The sequence below is a fragment of the Eucyclogobius newberryi genome, unplaced genomic scaffold (genome assembly GCF_026437365.1).
Source record: "Eucyclogobius newberryi isolate DKJ021-1_F unplaced genomic scaffold, fEucNew1.0.hap1 SCAF_6, whole genome shotgun sequence".
NCBI lineage: Eukaryota > Metazoa > Chordata > Actinopteri > Gobiiformes > Gobiidae > Eucyclogobius > Eucyclogobius newberryi.
In genome coordinates, this window is record NW_027316278.1 from 14295188 (window position 1) to 14309415 (window position 14228).

At 43.1% G+C, this 14228-nt stretch overlaps 2 protein-coding genes across 3 annotated transcripts; both read right to left on the reverse strand.

Moving 5' to 3' along the window:
- Positions 1-2247: 2247 nt before the first annotated feature.
- ctu1 (cytosolic thiouridylase subunit 1 homolog (S. pombe)) lies at positions 2248-6199 on the reverse strand. The gene is made up of 3 exons (XM_072433523.1): positions 6064-6199; positions 3680-4180; positions 2248-3036 (listed from the first exon to the last, which is right to left on the reverse strand). Exons 2-3 carry the CDS (start codon positions 4173-4175, stop codon positions 2501-2503), a joined length of 1032 nt encoding a protein of 343 aa, XP_072289624.1. The 5' UTR covers positions 4176-4180; positions 6064-6199; the 3' UTR covers positions 2248-2500.
- A 358-nt stretch (positions 6200-6557) lies between these two features.
- Positions 6558-8782, reverse strand: crybb2 (crystallin, beta B2). 2 transcript variants are annotated; one of them, XM_072433245.1, is made up of 6 exons: positions 8668-8782; positions 8461-8537; positions 8051-8169; positions 7636-7768; positions 7141-7283; positions 6558-6868 (listed from the first exon to the last, which is right to left on the reverse strand). In XM_072433245.1, the coding sequence occupies exons 2-6, from the start codon at positions 8521-8523 to the stop codon at positions 6700-6702; spliced, it is 627 nt and encodes a 208-aa protein (XP_072289346.1). In that variant the 5' UTR covers positions 8524-8537; positions 8668-8782; the 3' UTR covers positions 6558-6699. The 2 variants fall into 2 exon arrangements, with proteins under 2 accessions (XP_072289346.1, XP_072289347.1); XM_072433246.1 differs by having other exon boundaries at positions 8674-8698.
- Positions 8783-14228: the final 5446 nt, after the last annotated feature.

The following is a 14228-nucleotide window of genomic DNA, read 5'->3' on the forward strand; positions in this document are numbered from 1 at the left end:
AAAGAAAAAATTGTTTCAGTCATATGCGCAGCTAAACAAAACTGTTTTTAGCTTAGATTTGAACATTGTCAGAGTAGAAGCCTGTCTCACATCTTCAGGAAGACTGTTCCAGATTTTAGCTGCATAAAACTGAAACGCAGATTCCCCATGTTTTGTCCTGACTCTGGCACCAGCAGGAGGCCGGTCCCTGAGGTCCTCAGAGTCCGAGATGGTTCATATGGCACTAACATATCCAAGATGTACTTTGGTGCTAGGCCATGGAGAGACTTGTACACAAGCAGAGCTGCTTTAAAGTCTATTCTCTGAGCCACAGGAGCCAGTGCAGAGACCTGAGAACAGGACTAATGTGATCATACTTCCTGGTTCTGGTCAGGACCCGAGCAGCAGCGTTCTGGATGTACTGCAGCTGTTTTACAGATCGTTTGGAGAGACCAGTGAGCGGCCGTTACAGTAGTCTAATCTACTGGAGACAAACGCATGGATAAGTTTCTCTAAATCTGGTTTTGACACTATATTTTTGATTTGGCAATGTTTTTTAGATGGTAAAAAGCTGCTGATGTTATTGATTTGACGTGGCTATTAAAGTTCAAGTCTGAGTCCATTATTACCCCCAGATTTCTAACTTGGTTTGTAGGTTTTAGAGCGAGACTCTGGAGGTGACCGCTAACACTTTCTCCTTGTTTCTGTGGGCCAAAAACGATTATTTCAGTCTTGTCTGAGTTCAGCTGGAGAAAGTTGTTTTGCATCCACAAACTGATCTGTTGGATGCAGTGACAGAGTGAATCTACTGGTCCATAGTCACCTGCCGATAGTGAAACATAGATCTGAGTGTCCTCTGCATAATTGTGATAGGACACATTTTCACTGCGTATCAACTGACCTAACGGCAGCATGTAGAGGTTGAACAGAAGGGGACCCAGGACTGACCCTTGGGGCACTCCACAGGTCAGGGTCATGTGGTCTGAGACACAGCTACCAATTTCAACAAAGTACTTCCTGTCTTCCAGATAGGACCTTAACCAGTTTAGGGCAGTGCCAGTGATGCCCACCCAGTCCTCTAGTCTCTGTAAGAGAATCCCATGATCGACAGTGTCAAAAGCAGCACTCAGATCTAACAGAATTAAGACTGAGGCTTTGCCCGTGTTAGTGTTCAGGCGGATGTCATTTGTCACCTTGACAAGAGCAGTCTCAGTGCTGTGATGAGGTCTAAAACCTGACTGAAAAACATCAAATGAGTTGTTTATTAAGAGGAAATCTGTGAGCTGTTGGTAAACAACCTTTTCAAGGACTTTGCCCCAAAATGGCAGATTAGAGATGGGCCGGTAATGACTCAGTACTGCGGCATCAAGACTGCTCTTCTTTAGGAGAGGCTTTATGACCGTAGTTTTCAAAGACATTGGGAATGTTCCAGATTGAAGCGACATGTTAACTATGTGAGTGAATGGTGCTAACAAACTGTTCAGCACAGACTTTAGAAATCTGGTGGGTAACACATCAAGGCAGCATGTAGATGAACTCAGACTGGTGATGATCTCATGGACAGTTTTGTCAGTTACTGGTGCAAAGTGAGTTAGCTCTAAGTGTCTTGGTGGTTTTAACATCTTAAAATCTCCATGGGTCTCCCATCTGTTCCGGATGCCTCCTGGGCGCCTCCTCCCCAGGCCCCGGGGAAGACCCAGGACACATTGGAGGGACTATGCCTCTCGGCTGGCCTGGGAAAGCCTCGGGATCCCCCCGGAGGGGTTGGAAGAAGTGTCTGGGGAGAGGGAAGTCCGGGAGTCCCTGCTTAGACTGCCCCCAAGACCCGACCCCGGATAAAGCGGAAGAAGATGGATGGAAAAACTCCATTGGTTTAACATTGTTCCAAGTGAAAAGTCTGAATGGGTGATGTCACAATCCAGAGTTCTATGATTACATTTTCAGTTCGAGTCTATTTTTGTAAAGTCTAAAATCACAACAGCAGTTGCCTCGCAGCAGTCGCTGACTTACAAGAACATCAAACCTTTATAGTATTACGATAAGATACAAGAGCATTTGATATTCAAGCCTACTCATAGAGCTTTCATCTCTATTGGACCTTTTTACAGCGTAAGGGCTGTCAAAAAAAATTCCTCATATAAGAGTATGGTTCTTTTAAAAAGTACATATTAGTACTAACCTACAACATATACTTTTACAGAAACAACTTTAAAGATGTTGTCAATCAGCTCAAAATAACATACAAAAGAGAAAAGGGCAAAAAGGATCATTTGCTAAACACATTTATTTGTTCAAGCCATGTTTATGATTATGCATACAAAATGTAAATAAAAATATATATTTGCAGAGGATATTTTTCCCAAAGCAAATACCTGATATAGATACCTGCAAGAGTCAAAATATCCATAAAAAATATTTCTAAAATATTAACATAATTTGATGTTAAAATGTTTCATCTTTCCATCTAAACATAGTTGTCCTCAGTTTTAATAAATATATAAGCCATATATTGAGCCATTGGTCAAAATTCAGCTGCTCTGAGTTTCTTCTCTTCCTTTTCTGTGAGTGGCTCTTGAGAGAGCAGCTTTCCATGGAGACGGTGGTGTTTGCCAATCCCCAGTTTGGGCAGTCCTCGGTTCAGCCCCTCCAGCAGCACGCAGGCCTTACACAGCGCCTGACTGGAGATGTACCCACAGCGACCGCACATTCCCTGGACAGGCATCTTCACACCGTCCCGCACTGAGAGGTTCTCCCCAGAATGGATCACGTCCATGATGGAACTGGGGCGGATGCTCTCCAAGTCCTTTAAGAAAGTCCTTGCGTAGCCGCGGTAAGCATTAGGCGAGTAAATGCATTCAGTGGAAAAGTAATCCAGCTTCTTAAAATAGGCATAGAGTACGATCTCCTTCTCGTAGGCGTATTTAAGAGGTTTGCAGCGCGGGACAACTCCATCTCCTTCACTGGCGGTGGAGATGGCAGTGCAGCGGCGCAGACGAGCAATGTCTCCTCGCAAGATGTTCATCAAGACGGTTTCTGCCACATCGTCAGCATTGTGACCTGCAACACACAAGATCACTCATAAACACACATCATTTGATTTGTGTGCAGCTCAATGTGGTGAGCAGCTTCAACATTAGGTCTACATTCCACTTTGACCTGAATCTATATGGAGAATCCAGGTTGTTGCATTAAAACACATGATAGCTTCATATTTTTCCAATTATTACTTAGTTTTTTGTTAAATATTGATCATACATTTACATCAGCCAAGTTACAGTTTGTGGGTGTAAAAAAAAGTTGGAAACTACAAAAATAAAATGGAATCCCTCTATTTTGCATTCACCACAGAAAATTAAATGCAGACACAATCAAGCATTGAGCATGTTTCTGATGGTTTAGAAAATAATTTAACAAAATAAACTTGTTGCCATATATTTTTATCAGTCCAATTATAACTACCGTGTAAATTAAATTAGTTTATGTCCCTGTTTACAATATGGGTGCTAGGTAGCAGTTATATAAATAAGTATGTTAACTGTGTTTTAGTGAAATTAGTAGTCTCCTGTAATCCTGTAATACGCACTTCAAGCATTAAAATTCTGCAAAAAAGCAATCTATTTTTGTCTTCTAATTCCTGACAAGTTGTGGCTGGTGTTGGCATTTCCGACACTCTTGTTCTTCCTTACTGTCTCTCTCTTACCTGTACATATCTTGTCCACGTTCAGCATGATGGCTCCTCTGTCTAAGGCCTGCCTCCTGAAGACTCCACAGAACGTGCAGTTATTTTTCAGTCCCACTTGCTTCACGATGGCATCCATCGTCCAGCCGTACAACTCCTCATAGGACACAATCTTTAGAGGCAACTCGTACTGTTCCTGGTTCCTTTTCACCGTCTCCAGCGAGTCGTCGCGGTAACCTGTGATCCCTTCATCCACAGAGAGCAGCATGAGCTCGAGGCCGTAGCTGTATCTCTCATTGAGGACTTTCATAACGTGTGCAAGCACCGTGGAGTCCTTTCCTCCTGAAGCAGCAATGCCCACTCTCTCCCCAGGTTTAAACAGCTCTGCGGCCACAATCGTCCGGTGCACCTCTTCCTCGAATGCAAAGAAAAAGCACTCCTTACAAAGAGAGTGGCCCGTCTTGGGACGCTTCAACACAGCGCGTTTTTTGGCACAGCTGCTGCACTGGACGGGCATTTTGTCTGGAAAAAAACAATGGTGTTTTGTATTTAGATCTTAGTGAAAATAAAGACAGGAAATGTGTTAAACATTCCATATTCTTATTGTAACATGTGTAAATTGAAGAGCGAATGCTGGGTTTCACATGACAACATTCTATAGTAATAATACAGATGGGGGCAGCTAAAAATAATTTTGTGGTAAAAGCCAGATCAAGGGTAGATTCAAGAATAGAAATGAGGTTCAACATGCGTGAATTTACCTTCGAGAAATGTCTTATGAAAATTCCATGTACAGTAAATCACAGCTTTTCAAACGTTTTCTGGCGTGCCGCCCTTGGGAGATTAAAAAAAAGTATCCACCCCACAGCCTCTTGGACAGCACAGAATTGGCCCTTCACTAAATATAAATATGGCGTTAAAAGAAGACGCACTCATGTTACTTCTCGTCAATGTGGATCACTTTTACCACTGCAGGTCCACAACCGTCACACATAGACTACTTTCTGTGCGGTGCTGACTCGTTGATGTTGTCGTTGTGTTCCTTTTAATTTCCAGTTGTTTTAAAAGTGTTTTTAAAAGGAGAGAGAGAAATAGTGATGGGCCAAACGAGTCGAAGCGCAGACAGTCGAACTCTGAAAGTGACGCCTGTGTCGAGCTGTGTCACTCTGTGTGTCACTTTAAGAAAAGTATCGTGACCATTGACGAACACATCTACGGTGAAGCGCCTCTGAAGCTGCAGCACGAGGCTCGAGTCTTTCACTTGTCTGTTTTGTGGTTCACTGGTGAGAAATATTAGCCGGTTCCTCGTTGAGGGGTAATTGTGATCGTTCACAAGAATAACCTCTGCAAGCCCTATTTTACTAATATTTTTACATACATTTCGAGTCACTTCTTATATTACAGCCTACTTTATTGTACAATAGGCTGTTATTTGATGTTATTAAGATTGAGTGACCTTATCACTAAGTTATCTCATATTTGTTGTTCCCAAAAAATATCCTAATTCAGGGTTCTTATTTTTTTTAATGAGCAAACGCAGTGCTGTGTTAAAGCGTCTACCTTGTTTAGACCACCAGATAGTGCAATAGAATGTGTAACCCACACCTTGACACGTCATCTACCCATCACTAGAGAGAAAACGGTGCTGACTCGTACACTAGGGCTGTGTTTTGCCTAGTACCTCACGATAAAATACGTATCCCGATACAGGGTCCACGATACGATATGAGTCCAGATACACCTAACTTGATACGATGCACGTCCTGATTCATGATATCCCTTAAAACCAGTGTTAAAAGTTTACTAAAATTATGTTTTGATTAAGTAGAATAACAAAATACATTGGAATTTCATGTTCACACTGTCCTCAATATCAGAATACAACTGTATTGTGTAACTCGGCTATTTCTAATGACTTTATGTTATTTAACGTATCACGATACACATCTCTGTATTGATACACGTATTGTCAAGAAGTCCATCACGATATCGATATGTTCTTCTTCTTCTTTGGGGTTTTATGGCAGTTGGTATCCGAGTTTCCATTCTGTGTCATTAATCCAACATCAGAGCTAGGCAAATACAACTAAATAATAATTACATTTTTTGCCATTTTAGACAGAGGAGAGACAGAGGATGGACAGAGGAGGGACAGAGGAGGGACAGAGGAGAGACAGGGGGGAGACCGAGGAGGGACAGAGGGGAGACAGATGAGAAATATGTATAATATGATTAAAAATGTTCTAAATGTATACACATGCAAATCGTGATTCCAGCAGAAACAATATTTAAGTTAAGACTTGTGTATTGATTCCAAAAACATTGAGATAAATGAGGAAAGTAGCCTACTCTCTCTTTTTACGTAAGTTTAGCTAAGTTTAACAAAAGGATTACAAATGTCTTACCCGGTTCACGATCAGGGTCTTGACAATTGAACCGTAATTTCAATCTATGAATCACAGCATTGAAGGACTTTGTATGTATTAATAGTTAGAAATTGCAACAGAGAAGTTTCATCATGCGCTGCCTTCTTGTCCTTCGATGAAAACAGGAAGTGGATAAAAGCACGTGGGGATTGCAGCGCCATCTATCGACTGGAGTTTGTCATAACATTAACAAACAAGCCTCAAACAGAAAGCTATGATTCTTTCTTCTTCGTTTTCACCAGATTTTCTTTGTTTTCATCAGATTATCCGCAAAATCATTCAGCTAGATTCATAATGGGTAAATTAAGGATTTGTCTTTGTTTGTAAGGCATCATAAATTAGCCCACTCATGGCTAAAACAAATAATTAACTTTCAGTGTACTAGACCTAAAATAAAATTCAATTGTAACGTGTTTTGAGTGGCTAAATTTGACATTTTCAAAATAGTTCAGAGAAACATTATACAATCAAAATGTAATCAACAAGGATTTATTTAGGATGTCACTACTGCAACAACTGCAATAGGCATCAAATGCAGTTTAGTGAAGATGGGGCAGGGACAGGCAGTAAAGATTGCAGGTCTACAGAGGTCAGGGTTGAGATAAGGAGAAGTGTTTAAATAACAGGATGAAATGCACCCCTCTGATGCCACTGCATGTCCCGGATACGGCGGACCGACTGAATTTGAGGGATCTGGGCTCCAAACTCAGTGCTGTCCTTGTACTCGCCCCTCTCAAACAGGTACTGGTATCCTCTGTAGCCCGGGTACTGATAACCCACCCAGCTGTGAGGAGAAGACACAACAGGACATGTTTGAGGTGAGAACACAGTGACAGTTAGACTAGATCCAAGCAAAATTACAATATCTTATAAATGTGTTATTTATTTACTTTATTGTTTATCGAACGTAAATAATAATACAATTAATTTCGACATTACATGTGCTTGAGTTATATATATTTTAAGTAACAATACTCTAACCACTTCTCTCTGAAGAAAAGGGCATAGAGAAAGGAGATAAGACATATAATATTACTGTGAATGAAATATTCTCACGTTCCACTCTGCACGCGCACAGACGACACCTTCTCCTGATAACCGTGAGCGTGGAAGCTGGGCACATCATCATCTATGATCTCTATCTTCTTTCCTGCAAAACTGGGCTTTTCATAAAGCACAATCTTGTGCTCCTGGCTGTCCTGAAATCAAATAATAAACCAGGGTATGATTTCACCAATGCATCAAATGTTGGGAATCTAAAGGGCCCATTTTACATTTTATGTTGCTTTAATCCTCTCGCTCTCTCACTCTTACACACACATAGAATTTACACATGAGCAGACAGCGGCTGTACAAGCCAGATGAGCCAGTAGACAGCCTGGTGATAGTCTTTATGTGAGCATGTAGGCACAGCGTTCTAGGTTAAACAAAATACAAATGTGCCTTTTTGGCTTTGTCTGTAATACTAGCAGATCATCACATATGCCTTTAGACCCCATGTCTTTGGTAAGATTATTTTCATATGTGAGAAAGTAAAGTTGGTCTTCTTACAACTTTAATCGGGCGAAATGCCGTGATGTTTTCACTGCGCCGGCTGTTGGTCCAGGAATCCCACCGAGGATACTCGCCCTTCTCAAACACATACTGCTCTCCCTTACAGCTCGCCTGCTCATAGCCCACCCACCTGAGGAGAGAGAGGGTGTGGGAAATGTTATATAGTTGTACTGTAGGTAAATTACAATCTGTACTTTTGACCTAGATTCTTGATCTACATCTTGCTGCCAATAAAGTTAACAACATTTCTCAACACATTGTTTGACTATACTGGCAGCAGCAATCTGTCTTTACACAGTTCAGTGTGAGTCATGGTATCTGATCAAGGTACTTAGTAATTACTGATAGTAGAGAGTAGAGTTTAACTCTCTTTTTTAAACTTTAGGTTAGTTTCCCTTTGAGCCACACTCACGGTCCACACAGCACCAGTATAGAGCCCACTTTCTCCACGCCTGCCTCCTGGAGGTCGTTGCAGGGACCAGTCAGCTCATGGCAGCATCCCTGGAAGTTCTCCTGCTCATAGATAACCAGCTGTAGACCAGGACAAAAGGTAAATCTGGTGAATCTTCAGCAATTCAGTTCAGTGATAATAATTTTGTGCTTATCCTTTTTTGAGACCCATTTTCATTAACACAGTGAATAACTCCAGATTAAAAAAAATTGGTTTCAAAGTATAACTTTCAATGGGGCTGGATAAACCTGGTATAAACAGTCAGAATTACCCCAACAATAAAATTAAGCATATTTTATATAGTTTACTTAACTTTACAGTGAAATTATATAAATCTCGTGCTCCAATTTTGTAAATGATTTATCACTCACCTTAAATGCACTGGTGCCTGGCTGCTGCTGCTTGGATGCAGGGTTCTGGTGGTCTGTGGCCATAGTGAAGGATAAACCTGACAAAAAGAGAAAATGTTACCCCAAAATCCTGAATCGAACCTAAAACTAAATTTGCCACAGGTTAAAACATTCCTAAATATTTTTTTTAAATGAGCTAATTCAGAGTGACAACCATGCAGCCCTTACCAGTACCTGTCTGTGCCAGTATGTTTGTGATGGCACCGGCAGCTCAATATATACGGCTCACCAGGGGGCACTCTGCCAACAGTACCCACAGTGACCTGGGATAGGGAGATGATCGAACTGCCATAGGCTGAGGACACAGAGATGAGGGGTCACCATGCTGCCTGCCCCACCCTGGGGTGTCACTCCCACAAAGTTATTTCATTAGTTGTCAGTTTTTGTGCAGCCAGTCATTGTTCGATATCCGCATGATTCAGCACAAACAGTGCCAAGAGTCCCACAGCCACAATGAGCCGCACAGAGAGAGAGAGAGCAAGTACAGTAGATCGGGTTTAGTTGTCTGAACTCAAATAAAAAACAAATAGTTTTTTAGTGTTAATTTATTTTAATGGTGGCAGAGGCACACTAAAACTAAATAACCAAATTACACCAAAATTACAACAAATCTAATGGTGTCTGTCCCAGTGTGTGGTTCTTTAGATTTGGCAATGGTGATGGCTTTTTCAGGGCACTCCAAAATGGCAAATCATTACATTGTATGTGTAAATTCAACTTTTTCAAGTGTGGCCTGGCATTCTGGTTGTTGTCCATAGTTCTATAAGTTAAAAAAACAAAAACAACAACACACACCTTCAAAAAAGGTTCTGTGTGTGATTGGAATCGAATAGATTGGAAAAGAGAACAAACAAAAAATGTGCCTTGTTTTGTTTTGTGGCTTGCTCTAACAAAGGTCTTCATTTACCACTTTTACACAAGTACATTTTCAGATTAAAGGACTAGTTCAGACAAACTGTTGATGACTGCATTCAAGCCTATGCACATCAACTGCACTTAAATTCAATTATGTGAGGGAATAGCTTCACTCCTTCAAACTTCACAACAGGCAAAATCTAAGGTGGTCCTGACCAAACTTATTTCAAGATCTGGAGATGGGTGCCTGGGTGTGTACTACAGGCAATCCAATCCAATCCATTTTATTTATATAGCACGATTTACACAACCAGAGGGTTCCAAAGTGCTTCACAGCAAGGTAAAAGACTACAGAGGCATAAATAGGATAAAAGTAATAAAATAAGATATAAAAAGAAAAATCAAATAGAAAATTAAATCAAATAAACACACTAAAATCAATGGAATAAAAATAAATAAAATAAAATAAATAAAAGGTGCTGCCCTCCCAACACATATAAAACATACAATCAACACACTACATGGTGTTAAAAGCCAGAGAAAACAGATGGGTTTTAAGAAGCGATTTAAAAAGAGGCAGTGAGGAGGCTTTTCTTATGAGGCGTGGCAGTTTGTTCCACAGTTTTGGAGCTGCCACTGCAAAGGCTCGTTCACCTCTGAGCTTTAGCCTAGCTTGTGGCACTGTAAGGAGTAGCTGGTCAGCTGACCTGAGGGAACGGCTGGGAGTGTAGGGGTGTAGCAGCTCGGAGAGGTAATGAGGGGCAAGACCATTTAAGGCTTTAAAAGTAAATAAAAGAGTTTTAAAATGAATCCTAAAATGGACAGGCAGCCAGTGGAGTGAAGCTAAAATAGGCGAAATGTGCTCATATTTTCTTGTTCCAGATAAAAGACGGGCAGCAGCATTTTGGACCAGGTACAAGAGAGCGTGGTCAAAAGTGTGTGCGTGTCTGAGAGTCGGCCCTATCACGGCAAGGCAAGTTTATTCGTAGAGCTTCATAGACAAACTAATTAAAAGTGCTTTACATAACAGGAAAAGATGCATTCAAATCACAAAACAGATTTAAAAAAAAATCATTATACATTACTCGCACACAAGCAGAGCTGCTTTAAAGTCTATGTATTCTCTGAGCCACAGGGAGCAAGAGAACTGCAAGTTCTAGTCAGGACCCGAGCAGCAGCGTTCTGGATGTACTGCAGCTGTTTTACAGCTCGTTTGGAAAGCCCAGTGAGCAGGCCGTTACAGTAGTCTAATCTACTGGAGACACGCATGGATAAGTCTCACTATACTTTTGATTTTGGCAATGTTTTTTAGATGGTAAAAAGCTACCGATGTTATTGATTTAATGTGACTGTTAAAGTTTAAGTCTTAGTTTGCCAGTTTGTCCACAAACACGAGAGACTGTGAGTCTATTATTACCCCCAGATTTCTAACTTGGTTTGTCGGTTTTAGAGCGAGACTCTGGAGGTGACCGCTAACACTTTCTCTTTGTTTCTGTGGGCCAAAGATGATGATTTCAGTCCACACACTGATCTGTTTGATGCAGTGACAGAGTCTCTGGTCCATATTCACCTACACTCAGTGAAATATAGATCTGAGTGTCGTCTGCATCATTGTGATGGGACACATTTTTTGCTGTGTATCATCTAATTTAACAGCAGCATGTAGGTTGAACAGAAGGGGTCCCAGGATTGACCCTTGGGGCACCCCACAGGTCAGGAGCACGTGGTCTGAGACACAGTTACCAATTTCAACAAAGTACTTCCTGTCTTCTAGATAGGACCGGTGTCCATCCAGTCCGCCAGTCTCAGTAAGAGGATCCCATGATTGACAGTGTCAAGATGGGTGAGGATCACAGTTTTGTCAGTTACAGATCAAAAGTGAGTCAGCTCTAAGTGTCTAGGTGAGTGTGTGGTTGTTATTTGTGTTGCCTTAACATTGTCATTAAAGAATAATGCAAACTCTTTGCACTTAGATGTTGAAATTTGTTCAAATGGCAACCGAGCTGGAGGGTTTGTTAGTTTGTTTACTGTGGCAAACAGGACACACAAGTTGTCAGAAAAAATACTCTTTCCTTATTCTGCATAAAAATATGTTATACATGTACAAGTCCCCTTTATAAATCTCATAACGAACCTGGCGATATGACTTGCGCCATTTCCACTCGGCCCCGTGGCACTCCCTGTTCTGTGGGCACTGCTCCTTACAGGTGGCCCCACTGAAGGAAGAGTCAAATGCAAAGGATATAATTTTGTACTTAAATGTACTATAAACTTAAGCTTTTAAAAATGTGCCAATGTTGTATGTCTGTGCTTGGAATAGATCTCTAGATCTCTCACCCTGTAGTAGAAGATTAGGGCACATATTTTTAAACCCGTTAAAAAATGCCTGCTTTTGACTCGCCTTTCAGTGGATGGGGCACCTTGTCAAAGCAGTGGGCTGCAACAAATTATCATTTTGCTAATTCATCTAGTGATTCAGAAGCCCTTTATGATGAGTCACCAAAAAGGCCAGTTATGTCGCCCGGATTGGAGTTACTCGGTCCATGGAGTCAGTCCTGGAGCGTATGGTGGTCGGGTCTGGAGCGTATGGTGGTCGGCTCTCACGTCTGATGAAGACACTGGAGCGGCTAGTCCTGGACCACCTCCGCTCCACCGTGAGCTCAGCCATGGACCCGCTGCAGTTTGCATATCGGCCTGGCATCGGAGTGGAGGACGCCGTCATCTCCCTGCTGCACCGCTCTCTCTCTCACCTGGAAAAGCCTGGCAGCTCTGTGAGGATTCTGTTCTTCGATCTTTCCAGCGCCTTCAACACCATCCAGCCGCTGCTCCTGAGGGACAAGCTGGAGACGGCTGGTGTGGAGTATGACCTGGCAGAGTGGATCCTGGACTACCTCACAGACCGACCCCAGTTTGTGAGAGCCCGGAACTGTGTGTCTGACACTCGGACCTGCAGTGTGGGGGCGCCCCAGGGCACTGTCCTCACGCCCTTTCTCTTCACCCTTTACACTGCAGACTTCAGACATGACACGGACAGCTGTGTCCTGCAGAAGTTCTCTGATGACTCTGCCATCATCGGACTCATCACGGACGACGATGACGCGGAGTACAGAGGACTGGCGCAGGACTTTGTGGACTGGTGTCAGCGGAGCCACCTCCTCATCAACGCGGGGAAGACCAAGGAGATGGTGGTGGATTTCCGCAGACGCCACCCCACTGCCCCCTCACCAGTGAACATCCAGGGACGGGACATTGAGAGAGTGGACTCATACAAGTACCTGGGTGTTCATCTGAACCACAAACTGGACTGGACTCATAACACAGACGCACTGTACAGGAAGAGCCAGAGTCGGCTCTACCTCCTGAGGAGACTCAGGTCTTTTGGAGTGACAGGGCCACTCCTGAAGACCTTCTACGACTCTGTGGTGGCATCAGCCCTCCTGTACGGTGTGGCCTGCTGGAGCAGCAGCATCACAGAGAGGGAGAGGAAGAGACTGGACAGAGTCATCAAGAAGTCCAGCTCCGTCCTGGGCTGTGCTCTGGACTCGGTGCAGGAGGTGGGGGACAGGAGGGTCCTGGCTAGATTCACATCTATGCTGGACCATGAGTGTCGCCCCCTGCAGGACACTCTGTCCGCTCTGGAGAGCAGCTTCAGTGAGAGACTGATCCACCCTCGCTGTGTGAAGGAAAGGTTTCGCAGGTCTTTCCTTCCTGCTGCTGTCAGACTTTATAACAAAAACTGTTAGTACTGAACACTCGCAATACTGACCTGACCATGTGCAATTCTGTCATATGTGCAATTGCTGTTGGAATTCATGTGCAATTCATGTGCAATCTATGTGCTGTCGTGACACATATTCATGTGCAATTACTGTTGTGATCACATGCAATGGTATTTATGTATTTATTTATTTATTTGTCTATGGGAGTTTTTATTTATTTAAAGGAGATCTTCTACTGAAAGTGTTTTTCAGACTTCCTATAAGTGATCTGTTCTTCTTTATCTACCTGCGTTGCACCAATGAAATTTCCCCATGTGGGACGATAAAGGAATATCTTATCTTATCTTATCTTAACAAGTTTTCATAAGAGTTTGCCCAACCAGTCCACATGTGCTTTGTGGATCTGGAGAGGGCGTTCGACCATGTCCCCAGTGGTGTCCTCTGGGAGGAGCTCCAATCCCTGTATGACTGAAGCAGGAGCTGTGTTCATTGCTCGAAGTAAGTCAGACCTGTTCCCAGTGCAGGTTTGACTCGGCCAGGGCTGCCCTTTGTCACCGGTTCTGTTCATTGTATTTATGGACAGAATTTCTTGGCGCAGTCAGGGGACGGAGGGTGTCGGGTTTAAAGACCACAGGATCTCATCTCTGCTGTTTGCAGACAATGTCCTAATGGCTCCTTCAAACCTGGACCTGCAACATGCCCTGGGACGGTTTGAGCCGAGTGTGGGATAAAGGTGGCTTGCCCCCTCCAGGTGGGTGGGAGCTCTTGCCCCATAGGAGGAGTTCAAGTATCTTGGGGTCTTGTTCACGAGAGAGGAAAGGATGCGTGTGATTGACAGGCAAATCGGTGCAGCTTCTGCAGTGATGCAGTTGCTGCATCGGACTGTTGTGGTGAAGAAGGAGCTGAGTCAAAAGGCAAAGCTCTCGATTTACCGGTCGGTCTACGTTCCTACTCTCACCTATCGTCATAAGCTTTGGGTAATGACCGAAAAGACAAGATCACGGATACAAGTGGTTGAAATTAGTTTTTCCTTAGAGATTGGGTGATGAGCTCAGTCACACGAGAGGAGCTCGGAGTAGAGCCGTTGCTCCTCCACATTAAGAGGAGCTACCTGGGTGCCTCCCTGGGGAGGTGTTCCAGACATGTCCCACCGGT

What these genes read in the sequence shown, in the direction of transcription:
- ctu1 (XM_072433523.1), bottom strand. Translation starts at nt 4,175, where the DNA reads ATGCCCGTCCAGTGCAGCAGCTGTGCCAAAAAACGCGCTGTGTTGAAG. An exon ending in CGTGGACAAGATATGTACAG is followed by an intron (nt 3,037 to 3,679) that starts GTAAGAGAGAGA and finishes TGTGTGTTGCAG; the next exon opens with GTCACAATGCTGACGATGTG.
- crybb2 (XM_072433245.1), bottom strand. Translation starts at nt 8,523, where the DNA reads ATGGCCACAGACCACCAGAACCCTGCATCCAAGCAGCAGCAGCCAGGC. An exon ending in CATTTCGCCCGATTAAAGTT is followed by an intron (nt 7,284 to 7,635) that starts GTAAGAAGACCA and finishes ATTTGATTTCAG; the next exon opens with GACAGCCAGGAGCACAAGAT. An exon ending in GTGCGCGTGCAGAGTGGAAC is followed by an intron (nt 6,869 to 7,140) that starts GTGAGAATATTT and finishes TTCTCCTCACAG; the next exon opens with CTGGGTGGGTTATCAGTACC.